The sequence below is a fragment of the Somniosus microcephalus genome, chromosome 7 (assembly GCF_052327205.1).
Source record: "Somniosus microcephalus isolate GS21.2 chromosome 7, FLI_Smic_1.0, whole genome shotgun sequence".
NCBI lineage: Eukaryota > Metazoa > Chordata > Chondrichthyes > Squaliformes > Somniosidae > Somniosus > Somniosus microcephalus.
The window spans coordinates 176466872-176493402 of NC_140993.1; the positions used below are offsets into that span (position 1 = coordinate 176466872).

At 40.5% G+C, this 26531-nt stretch overlaps 1 protein-coding gene across 22 annotated transcripts in view; it reads right to left on the bottom strand.

The window, feature by feature from the left end:
* Window positions 1-2200: 2200 nt before the first annotated feature.
* Window positions 2201-26531, bottom strand: part of LOC147115025 (band 4.1-like protein 3) — a 335880-nt gene continuing 311549 nt past the window's right edge. For 18 of the 22 annotated variants that reach the window (XM_085993247.1, XM_085993248.1, XM_085993255.1 and 15 more), the window contains 6 exons: window positions 24209-24610; window positions 14481-14609; window positions 13102-13200; window positions 8685-8765; window positions 7887-8003; window positions 2201-3453 (listed from right to left, as the gene is read on the bottom strand). In XM_085993247.1, the coding sequence (XP_085849373.1) occupies window positions 7893-8003; window positions 8685-8765; window positions 13102-13200; window positions 14481-14609; window positions 24209-24610 (822 nt within the window). In that variant the 3' untranslated portion in view covers window positions 2201-3453; window positions 7887-7892. The remainder of the gene's footprint in view (window positions 3454-7886; window positions 8004-8684; window positions 8766-13101; window positions 13201-14480; window positions 14610-24208; window positions 24611-26531) is intronic. The other 4 variants (XM_085993261.1, XM_085993260.1, XM_085993253.1 and 1 more) reach the window with 4 other exon arrangements.

Sequence of the window (26531 nt, forward strand, 5' to 3'; positions counted from 1 at the left end):
TCCACACTTTGGGGGCTTACATCAGTATCTTAACATGTCTCTCAAACTTCTCAAAACACTTCACACAATGAATTATATTAAAGTGCAGTCATTGTTATTATGTAGGCAAACTGAAAATTAAATCGAGTAGTGTGAAACCTGGTCACACTGTACAGCTTGTAACAATTGAAGATAACTCTGAACGCAGTCATCGCACTACACTATACACTGTAAAAATATTATACATGTATATGAACAAACATGCCACTAAATAGTCATGGGGTAGATCTTTGGGTGATAGTGTTAAATGGGTGATAATAAGTCGGCAGCCCATTTCACATCTCTCCCTATTTTTATTTCCATTGTTAATGGGGGCTGAGCCGATAGCCAGTTTTACACTATCACCCAAAGGCATAATTACCCACAACGTTTTACTAGTCAACCAGAATCACCGGCTGAGATATTTGTTCGTATCTTCCCCAAAAAGGAATTAAAAGGTATTCTTGTAACTTTACATGCATTAGAAATCATATTATAGTGGCTTCTTTTAGAGGATTTGCACAGCATGACAAACTAATATAGACAATAAATAATGGAAATAGAAACAGCTGTGGTGGTGGTTGGGGGGATAAGACAGGTCAGAAATTAAGAGGATAAGCTGGCAAAATGAAAATGTATCCAATAGCCTAGAAGGAAAACGCAGGCTGATACCAATGTCTGTTCTGTGTTAACTTGGAATTTTCTATGTTAAAACTGTTCCCTCTACAGACACTGACCGATTTGCTCAGTGTTTTAACCATTTTTTGTTTTTATCCCTGATTAAACTGTGCTAACTTTTGCAAAAATACCATTGGTGAGTGTTAGGAATGTGGCATGTGCCAAATTAATATGTCAGGTCAGGTCAAGGAGTTACTGACAGTCCCTGTGGGATAGATGAATTTACATTTGTCTTTGCAGTCAGGAATTATGCTGGTCCAGCAAGGTCAATCAGCTCTGATTCGCATCACTAAAATGGTATAATTACCAATATCCTTGGGCTTAGAAATTAATTGACGCTGCACTCATTTTACAGGTGTCCAATATGGCCGGTGGCATGCGGTGCACATTCCACGTCAGAAGTGCGCTACCCGCCCTATTGATAAAGGCTGAAGAACAGGCATCCAAGGCACATGCCTGAAACAGGCGATAGTCCCTTTGCATAAGCAAATAGGAGTCTTAATACCTGTTTCAGGACCCCCTTCTCGAAATTGGGCTGCCCTAATCGCAAACAGTGCCGGGCAACCAAATCCACACGTGGCTTAACCAGTGGTTCTTCAAAGAACTGATGGAGGCCACCACCAAAAAGATGAGTGTAATAAAAAAATATACTTATCTGAATGTGAAGCCGAGAGGAGCAGCAGTCCCAAAGACAATCACTGGCCCCCACCCAATTGCCTCCACCCCTCCCTGATTGCGCCCCCCACCCACCCGTTCGCCTTCAACCCTCCCAGAACCTACCCGAGGGCTGCCTTCGGCAGTAGCCCAAAATTTATATCTGCTTCGTTGGCAAGCTGCCTGGGGCGCGCAGAGGTAGTCCGCAGCACGTCGGTCAAATTTAAACAAGTCCCAATATCGGGTGCAACTCAGGCCTACCCATTCCAGTGCTGGGATTGATCCCTGTGCCCAGTTTGCGCCACCAAGCTGCTGTTATCCAATTTCACCCCACGATGTCTGAAATGTACATTCTATTTCTATAAATGATATTACAGTTTTGTGTTATTTTGAACAAAAAACTGTTGATTTTTAGATTAATGATGAAAGAGAATGCAAGTTTTGTAACCAAGTATAGCATGTACAATGGGAAGCTTTTTAGGGACTGTCATTTATTTTACAATATTGTGCTATCTAATAGGAGTATATGCTGTATTTGAAACATCTATGCATGGTAATGTTTTACGCTGAAAGACACACAAGCAATTTAAATAAATTATGAAAAAAACATTAAAATAAAAACCATATTTATCATCAGTAATAGCTTACACCGTTCCTTTGAGACTCCCGCAGCTTTTCCAAACACACGGTGTACAATCGGGAAAATTGCCATGAAGTTCAACTCCATAGTGTTTATTAAGTGATTTTAAATAACATTTGACATAATTAATCTAAAAAAAATTCCTGAATATTTTAACAGAAAATACAATACTGCAGGTTAGGTTATCAAACAGAATACGACACAGCAGTGTGTTATGCCTTTACCACTTTTATTTCACCATGAAGAAACATACATTCAACATTTATTACATTGCAGCAGAAAATTTGATGAAAGTATTGTACCCTACAGTTAGCTGTGTGGTCTTCTGTAAATCATAAATGCTTCATGATTTGAAAGCTTTCAATGGGGTTTGCTATTTTATGTTTAGTTTAAGGCTTTGCTCTGAATCTGGAGTCTACGCAGTGTTTTAAAAAGAATCAATGCCGTCATAGTCAATGATGAAAAAGAAGAAGTCACAGGTAGTAAAGAGAGAGAATCCTTCTAGAGCAGACACATTCGCTAGCAACATAAACCGAGCAAAACAGGCTCAGTTTAAAAATGAATACTGAAGTCTCTTCTAAGGGAAGTCAACGTATACGACTAACAATGGACTACTCTACCTGGCCTTTTGGTTCCAATGTAAAAGAATGTGCTCATCTAACAAAACCAAATCAATCATTCAAGTAAAATATATATTTATATATATATTTCTTTAAAAAAAATCTGTTAGGTAACGTCAAATTATGCTGACAAAGCACAAGATGCAGCAAAACAACTTGTTCTAAACTGTTTAAGGTTATTCATGTTTTCACAGGCATTACCATTGTATATCAAGGTTTCCAGTTATAAGCTTCAACTTGCTTAGTATGATAATAGATATGGGCTTACATCATTGGCACATCTACTGTAAGGTATGACATAATCCCTCAATACAATTAACATTTTTCACCAGCTTTGGGGTGAAAGTTACTTGTTTATAAATGAAACCAGGTACAATTAAAATGAATTACTGCCAACTCATTTATCTTAATATATCTCGCTCAGCTATAGTTTTTTTTAAACTGGCAAAGGCAGGATTTTCCCTCTGTTTCGTTTAAAACATTAGTGTTCCAATGTATCCTTTGCTGTTTGAACGTGCTGATAAAATGATAACTTAAGAGAAGTGGACGCCTTACTATATGGATTTGGAAAATGCTTTTCTCTTTATTCCTTTTATGAGAAAGGTTTATTCTAATCATGCAATATTCATCGGCCGTTTGGATATGCTGGAATGAGAAGGTTTTTGCCAATGTTCTTATTTAGTGAGAGGGTCCTCAGACAACGTGCTCCAGTATGCTTGACGTGAAAGGTCATTAGTGGATGGATTCAGGACAAATGAAGTCATGTATATGACTCCATTTAGACTTCAAAATCATTCCTAATGATGTGTATGCATTACTTCTTTTGTGAAGATGTGGTTACTCCTGGGAAGGAAAATGAAACAAGAAGCCCATTAATCACTCCAGTTAATCTGTTTCATTATCAATAGCTTTGCAGACAAGCATCAAAATGCAGAGACTATGCAATATTTGTTTACAATGTTAATAAATTATATTTTTTTTAGAGATGCTAAAAGTACAGTTTAAAAATTACAAATATATTGCAAATCCTATCTTGTGTTTACAGTTTGATAGAATAGAAAGATGTGAAAACACAGAACTAGAATCGAGCGTGCGGCCAAAGCATCTCATTTAAAAGAGAAACAGAAAATGCAAACTTCCGAAAAGGTCCATAACAGCAAAATGCAATTATTAGGCAGCCACATAAATCAAAACAAAACTTTTTTTTTAAAAAGCAAAAGGTTGCAATTTACTTTTAAAATGACGCTCAAAGTTAAATATATTTATGTAATGATAGTATTTTACAGTATTGGATTATAATAATGCAATCCAACATGTGATTTACTGTATGATGAGTTTTAGGTGAACCAACAGTTTGTGTCTTTCGGTACACTGAATGGTTGACATGGTTTTAAAAATATCGGCATCTTCTCTACTATCTGGACAGATGTTTTTTCAGGAAAATGTTATTTATATTGGCCTGTAATTTGCTGGAGTAGCGCATTTGGCCACAAATGTTATTAGCTAGACCGTTGTGTACCTAGATCCTTCAGTGGCAAATTTATATCGAAATTTGCTGGAGAACTCATTCTCACAGCAAGGACAGCAGTGATTCAGAAGCGCCACAGCCAATGGCCAATGCACTAATCCCACAACGGTAATGGATAAAAAGTTAAGATGCAGCAGCAATCTCCAGCTAGGATACCATGCTGCATTAAATTTATTATTATTTGAGCATTTATCCAAAGTTCAATATTAAATCATAAGTGATTAAAGAGAGCTGGCTGATCGATGATCTGCTGTGAACTGCAAGAGTCCTATCAGAAAGGGCGACCAGGAAGTACCCAAGAGATACATGGCGCCCCACCATCAATTCATTTAAAATCCTGTGTTCCCCGATAGGGTGAATGAACCATTAAGCTAAAACAACTATAGTTGGCTTTTAAAAAGTTATTGTCAAAACTCTTGATATTAACAATGGGTAAACATTCTGCTTCAGGTTGTCCAGCGTCTTCAACAACAGGGTGTTAGATCGGCTCTGCTATCTGCACATAAACGTCTCAATTTCTGTTTATTCTACAGTACTAACTGTAATTGCTGTTCAGTTAATTTAACACTTACTGCCTTTTCCAGCTTGTTGAAATTCTCCAATTAAAGTGCAGTTATCTTCCTTCAGTACAAATTCAGTACTGCTGTACTGTTCTGGCCAATCTAAATGGTAGTGGGGAACAAAGCGCAGGGGGGTTTGAGGGGGGGGGCTATAATGGGATTCTTGCTATTTTGTGGAGGGTCACGGCAGAGAGGCCCAGGAATAGTGTGGTGCAAGGAACGGCTTGATTCACCTATGCCACAATTTCTTAGAAAATCTGTGTTGTAGTCATGGCGTACATCGTAGGTACGCCATTGCTGTGGCGCAAGTTATAGAAACAGAAGATAGGAGCAGGAGTAGGCCATTTGGCCCCTCGAGCCTGTTCTGCCATTTAATGAGATCATGCCTGATCATCCAAATTCAGTACCCTGTCCCTGCTTTCTCCCCATATCCCTTGATCCCTTTAGCCATAAGAAATATATCTAACTCCTTCTTGAATATATGAATTGGCCTCGACTGCCTTCTGTGGTAGAGAATTCCACAGGTTCACCACTCTCTGGGTGAAGAAATTCCTCCTCATCTCAGTCCTAAATGGCTTACCCCTTATCCTTAGACTGTGACCCCTGGTTCTGGACTCCCCCGCCATCGGGAACATCCTTCCTGCAACTAGTCTGTCTAGTCCTGTTAGAATTTTATAAGTTTCAATGAAATCCCCTCTCATTCTTCTAAACTTCAGCGAATACAAGCCCAATCGACCCAATCTCTCTTCAAAAGTCATTCCTGCCATCCCAGGTATCAGTCTGGTGAATCTTCGTTGCACTCCCTCCATGGCAAGAACATCCTTCCTCAGATAAGGCGACCAAAACTGCACACAATACTCAAGGTGTGGTCTCACCAAGGCCCTGTACAACTGCAGCAAGACATCCTTGCTCCTGTACTTGAATCCTCTCGCTATAAAGGCCAACATACCATTTGCCTTCTTAATCGCCTGCTGCACCTGCATGCTTACCTTCAGTGACTGGTGCATAAGGACACCCAGGTCTCATTGCACTTCCCCTTTTCCCAATCTATTGCTGTTCAAATAATAATCGGCCTTCCTGTTTTTGCCACCAAAGTGGATAACCTCGCATTTATCCGCATTATACTGCGTCTGCCAACCTGTCCAAATCATACTGGAGTTTCTCAGCATCCTCCTCACAGCACACACACCCACCCAGCTTTGTGTCGTCTGCAAACTTGGAGATATTACATCTAGTTCCCTCGTCTAGATCATTAATATATATATTGTGAATAGCTGGGGTCCTAGCACCGATCCCTGCGGTACCCCACTAGTCACTGCCTGCCACTCGGAAAAATACCCGTTTATTCCAACTCTGCTTCCTGCCTGCCAACCAGTTCTCTATCCACATCAGTAGCTTACCCCCAATCCCATGTGCTTTTACTTTGCACGCTAATCTCTTGTGCGGGACCTTATCGAAAGCCTTCTGAAAGTCACCCTAGTCTCTGAGTCAACTACTTCACTCTCCAGCTATCATATTATGATTGCTCCTCCCCAAGGGGCCTCGCACAACAAGATTGTTAATTAATCTTTCCCTTTATAGCCCTATATATAAATCAGTGTTGAGCCATGTGTGGCCTGTTTTCTAAATATACTTTTTGAATAAACTTAATTTTGATAAGTTATCTTTTTGATTTTGATCCTGAAATAATGACAAGAACTCTCATAATAATGATCTTCAGTTTGTGTGAAGATTTAAATGAATCAAGCGTGTGAGTTTTTATAGAAGTATTTTGCACAGTGAAGCTAGGAATAAAGAATTTTTAAAATAACACTAAGTGAAAAGATCATACAATTTCCATACCTTAATTTTTTTTTTTTTTTTTTTTTTTTAAGCGTTGCTGGGATTTAACCACTGATTTCTCAGAGCATTTCCCCCAAAATAAATAAGGTCAAGAAACATGGGCTTAATACGATAAGGTTTTATTCCCAGACAAAAAAACAAAATGGTTATGGCATAAAAATGATATGATTTAGCACATGCAAAAGCACAGTAGGAAGAGATAAACCCGTGAAATCATGGCGCGTGGAATCGCGGTTTCTTCAAATAACCAGAAGCAGGCACACAAATCACTCTCTAACCCATAGTTTCCTGTATTATACAGTGTTTATAAGTCAACGACCTCCCTTCCAAGCTTTTCATACTATTGCTAATAAATCATATTGTATGAAGAATTTTTCCTTTAACTTGTATACTGCTTGCTATCACGTATTCTCCTCCATCCTCAAATTGAGAGGACATGACAAGATAGACCAGTACAAACTGTAGACATATTCAGAGTGACAATTAATGCTACTCAATACTATTCCGCAACTGACTAAGTGCAATTCAAGTTTAACCTGCAACCTCCCCCAAACCTCCTCAGAGCTAAATCCTTTACATAGTTTACATGTGGCATTCTATCTAGAAGTCTTCCTGGGAACTGTTAAACCTCGCTCAACGGTCAAGTTTAAATGACCAGTAGCCCTGGGCTTTACTTTACAGTTTAGCCAATACTCAGGTGTTTGTGCTTTGAGTAATGTATTACTGAACTGTTTGGCTATTAGGAAACAAAATAAGACTGTACTGGATCAGCGTCAAATAATTTTATTTTCTTGTACATGCTGGGCCCAGTTTCATTGATAACCATACAATAGAAGGCAATAGTGTGAGCATTAGATCATAACTGTATCTATATTGGAAAATAAAGCATGGGATGAGAAAAGGCCATTTGGTCCACCAAGCCATTTCCACAGACTACAATATACCTCACCATATACTCTATCCCATCCATTTAATCTCTTGAAGGAAAGTTCTGCATAAATACTTCCTGATCCAGGAAGTAACCCAATAAATAACAGGACCAATACAGATCTGGTACCAATACATCTAGCTAACTGCACTAGTGCAGATTTGTTCTTCACAGTCAACTAACATTATGTGCATCATTCATTTCAATATTCACAATATTTTAATGAAGATAAATGATATACTTAAGTAAACATTATATCCCATTACTTGTAACTGAATGTGTTAGCAGAGCATCCCAAAGCACTTGCCTATGGGTTATAGAGTTAAAAGCTGCAAATTAAAATCAAAGGTGTGAGGAGTGCGCTAAAGGTACTGCACAGCAGCTTGTAAAATACCAGGCGGATGCTGTTTGTTCTTACCTGCAGTCAATCATCTCCGTCTTCCGGTGTGATCTCTGTCTCTTTGTGTACCACTACTTTGGTCACAGACATATCAGGGTGCTGCTCTTTGGCCTCTTTAATTGCCTGAGCCAGGGCCTAACCCAAAGAAAGCCCCCGAGGTATAAAAACAGTAGGTGGGACATGCATGATCAGAAGCAGGATGGAGAATTATGATGACTTTTTTTCTCAATTACTTTATTGATGGAAATGATTAAAAGAAAATTATAAAATTTCTACTAGAAGGAGCAGTACATCATACATTTGTATGCTAAATGTATATATTTTCAACTTGACCTCATCCCTCTTGAGGGTGTGGATTTTGTTTTTGTTCAATATTGATAAAGGGCAGTGGACTGTTCAACCAGTCAGTTCCACCAGCTTCTGTGGTCACTGTGGCACAACAGGTGAGATTGTGGCCTCAGTCACAGGACTCTGCCTTGGCAGTGGCATTAGGTCAGTGTAGCTGGAGCTGCCCCCAAGCTACAGCTACGGTTCATGAGTCGATTAAAAAAGTGAATTTTGAAAGTAATTTATTATGTTCATGGTTTTAGTCACAAACTCATTCAATTAAATTAATCTACCAACAGAGGTACCATGCTATGACATACAGCTCCTTTAACCTGAAATGCAGTTGCTGAATTAAATTACAAAACATGCAGATTTTAATTTCTTCTGGCTAGTAGTTTCCGAACACTAGATTTGTCTTTTAAATATATAAGCCATTTTACTTAACAACTCATTTAGATGCAGTGCATCCACAGTTAAGTGTTAACGTACCTGATCATGGTCAATGTCAGCATCTCCTGTAATAACAATTCGTTTCTCAATGCGTGTTTCTGAAACTCCTCCTTTCACAGTCTATAAACAGGAAGTTGAATACAGTTAGTCACTTCAAGTTTAGATAAGCTCATATTACAACTAGCTTACTGGGTAAATTTACTAGCTGGTTTTGTACAAAGTTATCGGATCCAGGTTCTAGCGTGTCCCTAATCCTTAGTGTGCGCTAAATTAGGGCTGAATAACGCCAATATCCTTCCTACAGTTGGGGTGTCCAGTACTGCATGCAATACTCCACTGTAGCCTAACCAATGTCTTGTACAAATTCAACATCACTTCCTTCAAAGCCCCAATGCATAAAACCAAAAATCCCATTTGCCTTTTTAATGGCCTTTTCCACCTGCACTTCTACTTTTCAAAGATCTGTGTATCGGCATGACTAGATTGCCCCAGCCCTCCATTCTGTAAAGATTCTTACCATTTAGGGTTTACTTCCTTTCAAAGTAATTATTTCCAAGGTGTAAAAAGTCACCGATTTGCCCACGCCACTCACCTGTCTTTGTCCTTCAGCAATCTTACTTAGAGTTTACCATGACTCCTAATTTGCTATCAGCAAACTTCAAAATCATTCCTCTTGTGCCAATGCCCAAATCATTTATATAAATTGAAAACAAAAGAATTCCCAGCACAGATCCCTGGGGAACATCACTACCCATATCCTGCCAAAACATTCAGTTAGCCTTAACCTTTGCTTCCTATTATCGACATCTCTCTTTCCATGCAACTATGCTACCTTTAATACCGAGTCCCTTAAGTGGCACCTTATGAAACACATTCTGAAAAACCATAAAACACAACATCCACCACATTCCCTTATCAATACACTTTGTGATTTCCTCCAAAACTTCAAATTGTCAAGCACGACCTGCACTTTACAAATGCATGCTGACTGTCCCTGATTAGCGCCATACTGTTCTAAGTGTTGACTAATTTTATCTCGCATTATAGATTCTAGTTTATCCACAACTGAGATAAAACTAAGTGGCTTATAATTTCCTGGCTCATCATTTTCCCCTTTTTTGAGGGGTGTAACATTTACCTTTCTCCAATTGCTTGGCACAATTCCGGTTTGCAAAATTTTTTGGAAAATTATGGTTAGTGCCTCTGCTATCTCCTTCCCAAATCTCTTCAGCATTCTGAGATACATACCTTCTGGCCTTGGTTATTTTTCTACCTTCAAGTTCCATTATTTTTTTCTAAATAGAGAATATTCTTTTGAATACTTATCTCTAGTGCTAGCTCTTCTACTCCTCAGCTATTCCAAGGGGCAGATTTTAAATCACTCCACCGTGTGGAAATGGGCCGCAGTGGCCCAAATATTACTCTGCTGTACTTATTGCCCCATTTCTGTCGGCTGCCAATTTTCTGGAGGTGTCTACATGGGCGGCCAAGGCACCCGTCTGCTTCAGGTGAAAGTTTCATTCCAATAAACTAATTGGGGTCCTATGGCTTACATAGGACCCCAAGGCAACATACGCTTCACCCATGGCACCAGGCATCAGTCCTCAAAGGGACTGCTGCAGCCCTCTCATGAAAAAGATACTTTTTTTTTTTACTTTGATTTTTGTGGGACCAGGTGGAGCCACCAGAATTCCCATTCCCTCAACTGGTGAGCTGCTTCTGCATTCCTGAACAACACTCGCCATTCACTGGGGTTATGGTGATCAGGCCCAGTCATCAAAATCACTTGGGCATTATGCTGATGACAAGTACAATCATACCACTTGCCTGACATCTGCCGTGTCTAAAAACAACTCCCCACAATTCCACTGTTGGCCTATAAAAAGTAGCAAAATGAATTTTAAAAATATATTGACCACTTCCAAGGGGGTGTGTGTGTGTGTGTGTGTGCACGCGTGTGTGTGTGTGGGGGGGGCGAGGGCTGGGGTCAAAAATGAAGTGAAAGAAAACCGGCACAAAATGGAGTCCCTGGGTAAGAGGTGGAGCGGCAGAGATTTGTTTGATAGTTTGAAATGTATGTGCCGCATGAGATTGGTGTGAGGAGGGTTCTCCTATTTAGCACTTCAGGGCAGCCTTCCCAGAGGATGGTAGTGGATCATTCCTGGCAACAGATGATCATCGGGCTCAATGCTGTGAACACTACCTGCAGGACTTGAGAACAGAGGCACAAGATGATGGCACATTTTAAAGTGTGCAGATACACTGCTTTTTAAAGATGGCAGCACGATTGGATAAGGCCTTTAAAAGAAGCAAGTGGGATCCTTGGTTTTGTATCTAGAAGCATAGAATACAAAAGTGAAGAGGCATCATACTTCTGGATTTTTTGACCATTTTAATTTCGAGATTGCTTTAAAGGGGTTAAATTCACAGGACAACGTGATTCGTAGGTGTGTATTGAGTTTCAGACGGGCATCCGAAATGAGCTCCCTGAAGATAATGAGGGATAGTTTGACATTCCAGCAACTGTTCACACTCATTGCTGCTGTGGTAATCCTATACATTTTAACTAAGAACTAAGCAGTGATTATTGCTCAGTTAGGCTAGTGGACTCTGCTCAGCGGGAGGGGATGTGGGTAGTCAGTTTAATGGCTGACACTGCAAACAGGCTTTTAAATAAAGCAGAACACAGACACCAAGGAAGGCAGTCTGGTTTTTGGAACAGGGCTTCACGAGCAGTCAGACAGCAAAAGAGTGGTTCTGCCCCGGGAGTATAGGACAGAATGAAGAGACACTATTCTGTTTCAGTCAGACAACTCAAAAAGTGACATAGCATTACATGTTCTTTTATCATTACCCAATAAGGTGTATTGATTGAACAAAGCAACTCTGAGCATACTTTTTAGTCAGTACATTTTACCTTAGTGTGGGATAAAGCAGTTTACAAATTGAACCAATTTATGCCTCATCTAGTGTTAACTCAGTCTGCGGTCACAGAGACTGAAGAAATACACATCTGTAAGACACAGCGATCCGATCCAGATCTTTCGGGAGCTTTATTTTTATATACAGTACTGGGACCCAAGAGTGTAATTAGATATAGAACAGTGTAAGTTTGGATCTTCTGTAGATACTTCCTCGGGTTCAGTGGTGTCAGTTGCTCCTGTAAGTGGCCTGACCACCCATAAAGTAAGAAGCTCAGATCAATTTCGGGAGCAATTGACACCACTGAAATCAAGAAGTTATCGTAACAGAAGGCAATGTTGAACTTGTATAAGTCCTTAGTTAAGCTGCAGTTTGAGTATGTTGTACAGTTTTGGACACCTCATTATAGGAAGGATATACAGTAAAATGGAAAAAATGCAGTGCAGATTCACAGGATGTTACAAGGTGTTACAGTTATGATGACTGACTTTGGAAGTTAGGACTTTTTCCATTAGAGCTTTGAAAGTTAAGGGATAATCTACTAGAGGATGTCAAGATTATGAAGGATTACAATAGGATAAATAGATTGTTTCCACTGGTCGATGAGATGACACAATTGTAAGATAATCTCAAAGAACTAAGGAGAGTTTAGAAAACATTTCTTTACAGAAGATGGTTAAAAAGTAGAATTCCTGGCCACAAACAGTTGTTGAAGCAGAATCTTATTAACTGACAGTACCATGTATTGGGTAGATAGCCCAAGGTTGCTTACCAGAAAGTGTTGCCTATAAACCTGTTCCTCTCCTATGCCAAGCTCCCAAACAAATTTACAGCTCATTCACTGCATTTCATGGAAACCCTCCCTCAGTGGAGCACACCTTCTAGATGCAACATACAACTGAAAGTTTTGTGATACATTCATCTTCCAACGGCATCACACCTCAAGCCATTATAACACTACCTAGGATGCATGCTGTGTAGTCACACACAGATACACAAATTGGCGTGCAGTTTACTGACATCTGTGTTCCTTCAAATTCCAGCATCTCAGCACAGCAGTTTTAGTTGTACAAGATGTCACAATCCCGACCTGTAGAAGGTCCTTCCTACTGAAGCGTAGGTGCCCAAAGCACATCTGCTCTGATGTACTAAAGTAGATCTGTGGACCGTATACATGAGTAATGACAGATCTATGAAGCCTGCCTCATGTGCAGGTAGATCTCTCTTTGATCACTGCAATTTAATCTTTAAAATCCCAGATGACAAGAAGAATTCGTAGGCAACACCTATCATAACATTTTAGGGTACTTTAAATTAGTTTTAAGCTGCCCGAAATGCAGTAATGTGAAAAAACAAGCAAATGTGCAAAAGTTTAAAAAAATGCAACAAACTGTCAACAACCTATCAATGGGATGAAAATTGGGCAGTTTTTACATTGTCTGGTCCATCTGCAAGATCAGTTTTATGTCCAGCCAGCAAGTTCAAAATCTATCCCAAAGTGACTGCTCCATGTCTGTAATGAGAACTGAATTACCTTGGTGATGTGTGTAGTGGTTGTAGTACTTGGAGTTTCTGAGGTGATCGTCTGAGCACTCATTAGAACGCCTGGGTCACTGTCAGCACGCAAGTCCAACTGAAAAAAGGGAAAGAAACATTAATTTTAATTAACAGAAGTTGTAGCAAGGAAAATGCGTTTTCTGCTCCACTTCTCTGAATAAAGCTTCTTCAACTGCAGGAAGGTGGTCTTGTAAGAGAACATAAACAAGCATATAGTAATTAACAGAAATAAAGAACTCTGTTAGTAAGTGTAAGTGTGCAATTGTCATAAATTGCTTACGAGTAATATCTGCCCGATTCTAATATAGATGATGTCCCGAAAGTTAGATTAGCAAAAGTGGGCTATCTGAACTGAACTTTGCAATCAGCTGAAAAAGTTTAAACTATAAATATATCTATCCATATATAGCTATTAATTACTTCCTGTTATAATTTGAGTATCTTTTATATCATTAATAGACATTCCTTCTTTGCCCAGGTCAATAAGGCCTGTCATATATAGCCCTCCGCTCACTAGGTGACAATGTAAGCTCATCAATGTTTCTCGCAGCCATTTACTTTTCAATACCTAAAACTACTTCACTCTGCTGCAGACTTTCACAACCGCAGATAAGCTCCCCACTTTTACAATATTAATATGGACATTATTCATTTGTTCAAACTCTCTTGTAAATGTTATCGCTAACTGGCTGCTATAGCCTGGCTCTGCTAATGTTCATGTTCCTTCAGGGCTCTCCTATGAGCTATATAGCCCATACTGATATATTCCAGATTTCGAGCAGCCCTACACCCCATTTGTCGGCTCATATGCAGTCACAGCTCCACACCTGCATTTCCTGTCCCCAGTGACACTTATCGTGGCAGCAGCTTATGCGCTGGCCACATCGCAGCCTCACTGACATTGTCTGCTCACATTACCTCCCAAACACACTCAAACCCGATTCTATGTGTGCCCATCCAGCCCTTAAGTATGGTTCCTGGTCAAAAGGTGCCCCGGACCCATCCGATACCAGTATCACTTTTAAAAAAAATATTCTTGTTGCTCCTATTGTGCCCTGAACCATCCAGGTGCCATTATTTATACATATAAAAAATTGTTCATTGTAGGCAGTTACTAAAGTAACTACAAGTAGTTACTAAAATTTCCTTTAAATCGCCTGTGTCTTTTCAAACTTCAATTGCATGAGGATTGAATGGCCATTACATAAACAGAAATAACAGTGATTGCACAAATTAAGCAAGGAAAAACTTAATATGTTACATAAACAAATACTAGGACCAATATATTTTAGGTTTGATTATTTCTTACAAACTGTATGAAGAACTACACAAGGCGTCACTCAACAAACATGTTACCTTTGCTGATTCATAGGTGATTGTTTTAGTCTCTGTGTGAACTACTGGTACATCCTTGGTGCAGATTTCTTTCCCATCCTCCTGACACACACTGCCAAAGCTGACAGTTTCTGTTTTCACAACAGGTGGCTAAGTGCAAAAGGACAAGCAAACAAATACTCAAAATGTGAGCAAACCTTCATAACATTTTTCATTCTCACCATTCAGAAACTGATGGTTTCACAGTACTATACATGCCTCATCAGTTTTAAGGTGCTTTTACACTCAGTGGTTTTGCTTCCTCTTTGGGGAGAGTGACTTCTGTGCAGGGACTCTTATTCAAACCTGACAAGTTACATTCCCCAATATTTCCATGGTGTCTTTTACATTTAATGTTGGGTGCTGGAGTCCATATGTAATACAGAGACCCAGAGTGTAAATACGATGATCTCCATGTTTATTTTCTGGAACAAGGTGCCTTAAACCAGTGACAGATTATCGGCCCACATTTTTGTGTTTTATCATGTCCCTTCCATTTATGCTAAGGAATTCAGGAGATCTATGCATTTACAGTTGGGGGCACTCCTATAATATTAAAGAAACTTCAAAAAAAGATATATTTTCTGCATTGCTCTACTCCCTCATATTATTCAGCATAAATTGTCATGTTGCTATTTCACACATGGACCAGCAGGGGGCCTACTCTCAGTTGATGGCCAACAGCAAGTTAAACTGCTGTTAATTTTTGTCCAGAAGTCATTTGTACCAAAAAAAGAGTAATGACCACAAAAGCTGTGTTTTTCAGAAAAGTGCAGAAATATTTTGGAACTCTCAAACCAGCAACCTTATTCTTTTCTATATTGAATTAGACAGCTTTCCCTCCCATCCTGAATAATGTTCTGCAGAATGAATGCTTTATTTAGAAATAAGAATAATGAGCAGGAGTAGGCCATACGGCCCCTCGAGCCTGCTCTGCCATTCAATAAGGTCATGGCTGATCTTCAACCTCAACTCCACTTTCCTGCCCAATCTACATATCCCTTGATTCCCCTACAGTCCATATTGATATTTAAAAAATTAACATCTACTACTGGAATCTGTCCACATTATAACATTCCGTGAGATCTAGCTATGTTTGTAACTAGATAAGGGTAAATGTAGCAAACACCCCATAGCATAGCATACAAGAAACAGAACAATTATGAAGCAAGATTATGATGCAATTTTTGGAGCATGCGCGATGCTGAAAGGCTCGTGGATAACACGTTTAGCGAGTTGTGCACGCCTCAGGGTAGGGCAGCACAGGGGGTGACCATCAGGCGGAGCAACAAAGGCAGGCAGGTAGTGCAGGGAACCCCTGCGGACATCCCCCTTTCAAACAAGTATACCGCTTTGGATACTGTTGAGGGGGATGACTCACCAGGGGAAGGCAGCAGCGGCCAACTTCCTGGCACTGGGGGTGCTCCTGCTGCCCAGGAAGGGGGGAAAAAGAGTGGGAGAGCAATAGTGGTAGGGGATTCTATAGTAAGGGGAACAGATAGGCGTTTCTGTGGCCGTAGACGTGAATCCAGGATGGTTTGTTGCCTCCCTGGTGCCAGGGTCAAGGATGTCACTGAGCGGCTGCAGGGCATTCTGGAGGGGGAGGGAGAACAGCCAGTGGTCGTGGTCCACATTGGTACCAACGACATAGGTAAAAAGAGGGATGAGGTCCTGCAGCAAGAATTTAGGGAGCTAGGTGAAGGATTAAGGAGCAGGACCTCAAAGGTTGTAATCTCTGGATTACTCCCGGTGCCACGTGCTAGTAAGTATAGGAATAGGAAGATAGAACAGATGAATGCGTGGCTAAAGGGATGGTGCAGGGGGGAGGGCTTTAGTTTCCTGGATCACTGGGTCTGCTTCTGGGAAAGGTGGGACTTGTACAAGTCGGACGGTTTACACCTGAACCAGGGGGGAACCAATATCCTTGCGGGGAGGTTTGCTAGCACTGCTGGGGAGGGTTTAAACTAACTTGGCAGGGGGTTGGGGTACAGAGTGGAGCTATAGTAGGGGGTGATTTACGGCCAAATACAGAGGGAAAAAGTCAGCTGGGAAGGCAGAGCAAATATGTGAAGGCAAAAGAGAATATGGCAGGGCTGGAAGGCATTTATTTTAATGCAAGGAGTCTTGCAAATAAGGTGGATGAACTGAAGTTGTTGTTGAACACATGGGAGTACGATATTGTTGCTATCACGGAGACATGGTTGAGGGAGGGTCAGGACTGGCAGCTCAATATTCCGGGGTATAGAATCTTCAGGCGAGACAGAGGGGGGTGTAAAAGGGGAGGGGGTGTTGCAATATTAATTAAGGAGTCAATTACTGCTGTAAGGAGGGATGATATATTAGCGGGTTCCTCTAATGAGGCCATATGGGTAGAACTTAAAAACAAAAAGGGGGCAAGCACTTTGCTGGGAGTGTACTATAGGCCCCCAAACAGTCAGGGGGAGATAGAGGAACAGATATGTAGGCAAATCTCAGAGAAGTGCGAAAATAATAGGGTAATAATAGTGGGGGGTTTCAACTTCCCCAATATAAATTGGGACAGTCAGAGTGTGAAAGGCTTAGAGGGTGCAGAATTCTTAAAGTGCATCCAGGAGAGCTTTTTGAGCCAACATGTAGAAAGTCCTACAAGAGAGGGGGCGGTACTGGACCTAATTCTGGGGAATGTAGCCGGGCAAGTGGTGGAAGTGTCAGTAGGAGAGCATTTTAGCGACAGTGACCATAATTCGGTGAGATTTAAGGTGGTCATGGAAAAAGACAAAGACGGCCCGGAAATAAGGGTTCTAAATTGGGGGAAGGCCGATTTTAATATGATAAGGCAGGATCTGGCCAAAGTGGACTGAGAGCAGCTGCTTATAGGAAAATCCACATCAAAACAGTGGGAGACTTTCAGAAGGGAAATAGAGAGAGTACAACGCCAACATGTTCCTGTAAAGGTCAAGGGTGGGACCAACAAGCAAAGGGAACCTTGGATGACAAGGGATATACAAAAATGCATTAGAAATAAAAGGGGGGCTTTTGGCAGTTACAAAAGACTAAAGACAGAAGAAGCCCTAGAGGAGTATAAAAAGTGCAGGGGCATACTTAAAAAAGAAATTAGGAGGGCGAGGAGGGGCCATGAAATAACACTGGCGAACAAAATAAAGGAAAATCCTAAGATGTTTTATAAGTATATTAAGGGCAAGAGGATAACCAGGGAAAGGGTAGGGCCCATTAGGGACCAAAGTGGCAATCTGTGTGTAGAGCCAGAGGATGTAGGCGGGGTTTTAAATGAATTTTTTGCATCTGTGTTCACTATGGAGAAAGACGATGCAGACATAGAAATCGGGCAAGGGGACTGTGACATACTTGAACATATTAGCATCGAGAGGGAGGAGGTGCTAGCGGTTTTAGCGGGCCAAAAAGTGGATAAATCCCCAGGCCCGGACGAGATGTATCCCAGGCTGCTGTGGGAGGCAAGGGAGGAGATTGCAGGGGCTCTGACACTAATTTTCAGAACCTCTCTGGCCACAGGGGATGTACCAAAGGACTGGAGAACAGCTAACGTAGTACCATTATTCAAGAAGGGTAGCAGGGATAAACCAGGGAATTACAGGCCAGTGAGTCTAACATCTGTGGTGGGGAAATTATTGGAAAAAATTCTGAGGGACAAAATTAATCTCCACTTGGAGAGGCAAGGATTAATCGGGGATAGTCAGCATGGCTTTGTCAAGGGTAAATCATGTCTAACAAATCTGATCGAATTTTTCGAGGGGGTGACTGGTGGGGTGGATGAGGGAAATGCTGTGGATGTGGTTTACATGGACTTCAGTAAAGCTTTTGACAAAGTCCCGCATAGGAGACTGGTCAAGAAGGTAAGAGCCCATGGGATCCAGGGTGCCTTGGCGCGTTGGATCCTAAACTGGCTGAGTGGCAGGAGGCAGAGGGTGATGGTCGAAGGTTGCTTTTGTGACTGGAAGCCTGTGTCCAGTGGGGTACCTCAGGGATCGGTGCTGGGTCCCTTATTGTTTGTGATCTACATAAATGATTTGGATGAGAATGTAAAAGGTATGATCAGTAAGTTCGCAGATGACACGAAAATTGGTGGGGTGGTAAATTGCGAGGAGGAAAGCCTCCGGCTACAGGACGATATAAACGGGTTGGTCAGATGGGCGGAAAAGTGGCAAATGGAATTTAACCCTGAAAAGTGCGAGGTGATGCATTTTGGACGGACAAATAAGGCAAGGGAATACACAATGAGTGGTAGGACCCTAGGAAGTACAGAGGGTCAGAGGGACCTTGGTGTACATGTACATAGATCCCTGAAGGCAGCGGAGCAGGTAGATAAGGTGGTTAAAAAGGCATATGGGATACTTGCCTTCATTAGCCGAGGCATAGAATATAAGAGCAGGGAGGTTATGATGGAGCTGTACAAAACGCTGGTGAGGCCACAGCTGGAGTACTGTGTGCAGTTCTGGTCGCCTCACTATAGGAAGGATGTGATTGCTTTGGAGGGGGTGCAGAGAAGATTCACCAGGATGTTACCTGGGATGGAGCGCCTCAGCTATGAAGAGAGGCTGGACAGGCTGGAGTTGTTTTTCTTGGAGCAGAGAAGGCTGAGGGGGGACCTGATTGAGGTGTACAAAATAATGAGGGGCATAGATAGGGTAGATAAAGAGGAACTTTTCCCCTTAGTGGGGGGGTCAATAACAAGGGGGCATAGATTCAGGGTAAGGGGCAGGAGATTTAGAGGGGATTTGAGGAGGAACTTTTTCACCCAGAGGGTGGTTGGAATGTGGAACTCAATGCCTGAAAGGGTGGTGGAGGCAGGAACCCTCACAACATTCAAGAAGCATTTGGATGAGCACTTGAAATGCCATTGCATACAAGGCTATGGACCAAATGCTGGAAAATGGGATTAGACTGGACAGGGATGGATGGGCGGCGCAGAGACGATGGGCCGAAGGGCCTCTTTCTGTGCTGAAAAACTCTATGACTCTATGAAATATAAACAAAACAGGAAAAGAGAGCATAGGAAAGAATAAAGGGACGACATTGATGGCAAGGGAATAAACAGGAGTCTAAAAAGATGGCTAAACATAAAGTGAGAGGAAATCCTATTAAAAATGAGTTAAACTGTCTGTACAGCAATGCACAGTGTCTGTAATAAAACAGGGGAGCTGGAGGCAATCATGCATTGTGAGGAACCAGACACAGTAGGGATTACTGAGACATGGCTACAGAAAAATCAGGACTGGGAATTAAACATTGCAGGGTATAACATATTTCGAAAAGATAGAGGGAAAAGGGGGAGGTGGAGTAGCTGTACTTATTAGGGATAACATAATGGCAGTAGAAAAAAGTGACGCAGCTATCAGCAAGACAAAAATAGAATCCATATGGACAGAGATAAAAGATAATAAAGGATCAATCACTAATAGGCGTAGTCTACAGACCACCTAATAGTGGAAGGGAGGTGGAAGAAGAAATATGCAGACAAATTAGGGAAATGAGTAAAAAACATAGAATAATCACGGGGGATTTTAACTACCCTGATATTAATTGGACAGAAGAGGTAGGTAAAGGGGATAAGGGAATGGAGTTCCCACAATGTGTACAGGACTCCTTTCTAAACCAATATGTAAAAAGCCCAACAAGGGAGGATTCGCTATTAGATGTAGTAATGGGGAATGAACCAGAGCAGGTAAGAGAAGTAAAGGTAGGGGAACATCTAGGCAATAGTGACCATAATATAATACGCTTTAAGGTGATAATGGAGAAGGACATAAGTATGATGAAAACCAGGTTAATAGATTGGAGAAAAGCTGATTTTGAGGGTCTGAGAATAGAACTTGGGAAGATAAAATGGGCAACAATATTGGCAAACAATGATGTAGAACAGCAATGGGAAACATTTAAAACGGAGTTCAACAGAGTGCAGGAATATATTCCGCTAAAAGGAAAGAACAAACTAAACACTAATGAGACTCCATGGATGAATAAAGCCATAAGGGAACAATTGAGGGTAAGGAGGCATACATTAGGTACATGGACAGCAGGGGAGTGCATGATATGGGAGAATACGAAAAGATTAGGAGAGAAGTCAAAAAACCAATTAGGAAAGCAAAGAGGAACTATGAAATTAAATTATCAAGGAACAGAAAACAGTAAAATATTTTACAGACACATCAATAAAAAAAAGGTTGGGATGGGAATAGGGCCATTAAGGGATAGACAGGATAATACCACAGGTAACAATAGAGAGATGGCAGAAATATTAAATAATTATTTTGCTTCAGTATTTACCAGGGAGATAGAACAGGTGGACATGACATTGGATGATGAGATTAGTAATGAGATAAATGCATTTAAATTAAAAAGAGGGAATATATTAAATAAACTAATCAAACTCAAAGAGGATAAAACCCCTGGTTCGGACTGATTGCATCCACGCATTTTAAAAGAATCTAGGGAAGAGATAGCAGAGGTATTACTAAACATAATTAATAATTCATTAGAAAAAAAGTGTAGTGCCAGAGGACTGGCGGATAGCTAACGTAATACCTATATTTAAAAAGGGGGATAGAACATGTTCAGGGAATTATAGACCAGTCAGCTTAACATTGGTGGTAGGAAAAATAATGGAATCCCTACTAAAGGAGAAAATAGAAGAATATCTAGAAATGAAAAATATAACGGCCCAGTAATTCGGGTCCCCACGCGTGAGTACACACTGGGTACTCATGCGTAGGCCCAACAAAAGTGCCGGTTTTGTGCATGCACTGCGCATGCGAGGGAAACCGGAACTTCCGTTCCCTTGAAAGAAGGGGTTGATAGATGGAACGCGTGCGCCGGAGAGGCAGCGCATGCGCATCGAACTTACGTTTTTTTTTGCAGGTTTCTGTGGGAGGGTAAGTCTCCAGCAGTTACACTTTTAAAAAGCAGGTGCAAGGCCTGCTTTTAACAAGGTAAGTGGTGAATTAATTAAAATTAAAAAACAGTTTTTCCACAGGTTTATTATTTTTAAATACTTTAAAGAAAGGTAAATTTATTTTTAGCCCCATTAGAAAATGTAATTCATTTTTTCAAAAATTTAAATTATTGTTTAAAATAGTTATTTCATGTAACTTAGTTATTTTAAAAATGTGATTTAAAAAAAATGTATTTGAATTTTTAGTTATGTTTTGGGGCTTATAGTATTTATAGGTTTGATAGCTGTTCCTGTCAAATTTATGAATGAAGCATTCCATACTACCATTGGCTTTCCATGGCCCACGTGATCCCAGGGGACGCTTCGAACTGCGCCCCTGGGATACGCAAGCACTGTGCGCCGGCAGTTGGAGGAGGCCCAGGATCGGAATACCAGGCGGACCCATTGCTCAACGGCCGGCGGGCAAGGTAAGTGCAGGTCGGAGGCTTGCACCAGCGGGAAGCCTCCGACCCAAATTTCTGGGCCAATAAAGAATAGTCAACATGGATTTCAAAAGGGAAAGTCTTGCTTGACCAACATTAATGAATTTTTTTTAAAGAGGTAAGAGAGAGTAGACAATGGTAATGCAGATGTAATTTATGTAGAATTTCAAAAGGTCTTCGATAAGGTACCTCATACTAGACTGATGAATAAGGTCAGAGAATGCAAAGTCAGGGGACAATTAGCAGAATGGATAGCTAGCTGGCTTCAAGACAGAAAGCAGAGAGTAGGAGTAAAGGGTAGCTATTCACAGTGGCAGAAGGTGGGGTTCCACAAGGATCAGTGCTGGGACCACTGTTGTTCACAATTTACATTAACGATTTAGACTTTGGAATCAAAAACACAAGTTCGAAATTTGCGGATGACACCAAATTGGGGGAGGATAGTCAACACTGAGGAGGACTGCAACAAATTACAGGAGTACATTAATAAACTTGCAGAATAGGCATATAATTGGCAAATGAAGTTCAACACAGATAAATGTGAGGTAATACATTTTGGTAGGAAGTATAGGGAGGTCACTTATTATTTGGAGGGTGTGAGTCTAGGTGGGGTAGAGGAACAAAGGGATCTAGGAGTACAAATACATAAATTACTAAAAGTTACGATATAGGTTAGCAAGGCCATAAAAAAAGCAAACCATGCACTAGGGTTTATTTCTAGTGGGATAGAATTGAAAAGTAGGGAAGCTATGTTAAACCTGTATCGAACCTTGGTTAGACCACACTTAGACCACTGTGTACAGTTCTGATCGCCATATTATAAAAAGGATATAGAGGCACTGGAGAGGGTGCAGAGAAAATTTACAAGGATGATACCAGAAATGCGAGGGTATACATAACAGGAAAGGATGAACAGGCTGGGTCTCTTTTCTCTTGGAAAAAGGCAGCTGAAGGGTGACCTAATAGAGATCCTTAAAATTATGAAAGGTTTTGATAAAGTGGATACAGAGAGAATATTTCCACTTGTGGGGAAGAGCAAAACTAGAGGCCATCAATATAAGATAGTCACCAAGAAATCCAATAAGGAATTCAGAAGAAACTTCTTTACTCAGAGTGGTGAGAATGTGGAACTCACTACCACAGGGACAATAGATGGACAATTACATTCCCCCTCATCATTCCTTTCATGTCCCAGATTTGAAGAAAACACAGGCCATCATATATATATATATAATATATTATATATATATATATACATATATACACACACACACAGATACAGGTAACTTCAGACTGGTCTGTTTTTTGTTGCACAAATCCCAGGCTTGCACAGACTTTATTCTGATGAACATTCAAATGTGGAATGCAGTTTTAGTCTTTTCCTAGTGCAAACTATTTGTGCAAGGTATTTTGGAAACCATATCACAGAAATTGTGCCAAAAGGTTAAACTCTGTCAGGTGTTTTTTGCACACTACTTTTCAACCTTCTTTTGGACAAATCAAAATAACAACTTTAATTTTTAATATAATTTGAGTATTTGCAATTGTTGAAATAACAGTTATGTAAACTATAGTCAAACCTCATTAAACTATCTGAAACCTCATTATAAAAACTTCATAATTTAAGATTTGGAAATATTTGGTCTTGGCAGAGCTCCTCAATTCAGGAAGGAACATAAAATTGCAGTTAGATGAACTCAGAGGTATATTGGTCCCCAGGCATTTACAATAATGTGATTTGACTATAGCAAAAAGAGACTATGAAAATAAAATCAAAAATAGAAAGCATCACATCATCAAAAGTTAGACCAAAAGCACTACAAGCGTGCAGGAGGCACTTTGTTAAGAAGCTGCAGTAGTACAATGGCGTTTCAAAACCAGTGCGATGAGACGACAGCATGCAGATCGTAGAGGGGTAATTGTAACCTAACCCGCTCGGAGGGTAAGGGTCAGCCGGCCGTTTTACATCCCATCTGACTTTACTTTCCACTGAAGTCAATGGAAAGTAAAATTGCGCTCCCGTCAGGTTCCTGCTGGCCAGGTTGGATTAAAATTACCCCATGGTTTCTAAATGAGAAACGACCAGGTGACAGGAATGACAAAGCATCAGCTATGGATAAAAAAGTGCTTCAAATCACATGATTCAATAGCAATTAATTATAGTAGATCTCTTTGCAGTTCATGTATTTCAGAGTTTTTGCTGTGATTTTTTAAAAATTAGATTCTTTTCACAGTTATCTTTGGAACTATTTAGGGAAAGGAATGGATTAAATGAGGATGATTAATGATGACAGTTGGTAAGAGGCGAGGGAACCAGTTACCTCAAACTGAGGTTTTTCTTCAGATTTATCTGAAGGTTTGCCTGTCATTTCAGGCTGCTCCTCCCACCCTTGAGCAGAAGCAGGTCTTTCTGCAATTTCAGCTACTGCTTGATCCACTTTGGGACTCGTCATCTCCCTCTTGTCCTCTTTGGTTTCCACGGTCACCATGCAACTCAGACCCCCTGTATCATCAGATGAGTGAGCTTTGCTCGCCTCTGCTATAGTATACCACTCAACTCCTGCCAGCTTAGCACACAGAGTGGAAGCATCCTCGCTTGCATGCACATTCATCACATGCTTCTCTTCCATCACCATTGTTTCCTGCATAACCGTCATCGTCTTCTGCTCATGGATTTCATGTTGCACCACTTTGGAACTTTCTTCCCAATTCATTTCAGATTTCTAGAGGAAGAAAATAACTCTTGCTATGACAATATGTAGCAAAACGTAACTATTTCACTAGGGTAGCTAGTAAAAGAATTAGGTCTAAGGCACAACCATCTCCATCATCTTAAATCCCCATATGATCCACACCATATACTCATTAAAATCTAACTTGAAAAAGCAGCTTTCCCATAATATCGAAATAATCAGTCGATGACAAGTATTGTCAAACTGTAAAATCCCAGAAACTAGCGAGTAGAATAGCTAATACAGTGTGGGAGACATAAACTGATTTAGTAAAAAAGATTTTTGTCACTGTGTTCAATCTAAAGCATGCTTTAGGTGCAGGATGCATGCAAAAAATTTGAATGCAATGATGAAAATATACAGGCACTTTGAGCTCTGTTCAATTATTTGTCTTCCTTTTGTCAGCAGGTTGAAACGGCAATGCTCCACAGTAGAATTCCCCCCACCCCCCAGCTCTGTGTATACATATATTACAAAATTCCTTGCTAGCGTCAATCATCATGAAGTTGGCAAAGTTTTCAAAACAGAGATCGATTTGAAGAATGCAACCTTTTGTGTAGTCACAGAACAGACTCTGAACCAGAGGTAAGGAATAGAAGTCAGCACTGGGAGCATACATTATTCCTGAAACTGATCTCCAAAGGAAGTATTTCAAGAGCCACAATGCACAATATAAGTCAGGGTTTTTTTTGCAAATAGAAACAGATAAAACAATTTTATATTATAAAAACAAAATGGGGGAACTACATACAGTCAAGCTCCCTGAAATGCAATCCACCAACTCTAATGGTTTGCTCATCTGCACTCTGTTGGGCTGTAGTTAAGTCTTTCATTGCAAATCTTGTTGCCTTATAAAGCTTGTGTCAAGCTTGTAACAAAAACAATTCAGCACCAGTACTGTTACACATTTTGAATTTGATCCGATTACTACCTTTATGGTTATGGCTTTTGACAATTTCTCAGGTTGAATAAGTTAAGAGTACAGGAGGTTATTGGATAAAGTGGATTCGATTTTAGGAACCATGGAATAAACCCACACCGAAGAATGCATTCCTATCCTCAGTACAGTACTACTAAAAATCAACAATTAGACTATTATTTGAAATTCAAAAGCAGTCAAAAGAAAATCAATAGAGCTGCTAAGTTGATGCACCAACCTAGTCATCATGCATTTCAGAAGCAGATGGAACAACCTGCCAAAATTATACACACATACACTGAAATAACTAAAGATAGGCCAAGAGTTCTCTCAGAGCTGCTCATGCGTCACCGCGTAACCTGAAGCGCACCAGAAAACCCATTTCCACGCGTAAACAAAGTTTCTCCCACACTCCTGGCGTAGTTACGGCAATAAGCAGGAGCAGCTCCGAGGAAATTCCCAGCATAAAATTCATAAGGAGTCTAAACCATGTTCTTGGTGCAGCATTTCTCATCCCTGCTAGTTATTGATATGTGACCTGTGCACAAGTGCTAATGTGGACAACATAATCTGAGGAAACATCATCACTGTGCACCTTCTGTGTAAAAAAGCTTCCAGCAAACCAGAGAATAAATTTTTAAAATGTCTAAAGATTGCCAAGCTTAAACTATTGCTAGCAAAATTGCTTGAACAGTACATTTACTGCAAATAGCATGCAATTTAACTTTTCAAGAAGCAATCTCAAAACAGAGAACTTACAATCTGTCAAAATCAAGTAGCTGCAACTGCATGTTGTCACAAGCCCACAATGGACTCCATACACTTCTCTCAGACACAAATGCAATTGGTTCAGCAATGTGCCTGAGATAATCTCACATTGGATAACTACTGAGGCAGCTGGAACCATTCAAATGGAGGGTGCACTACTCCCAAATTTTACTACTGAAACACTTCATAAACACTAGGAAATTTTAAAACTTATCAGAGTGAAGG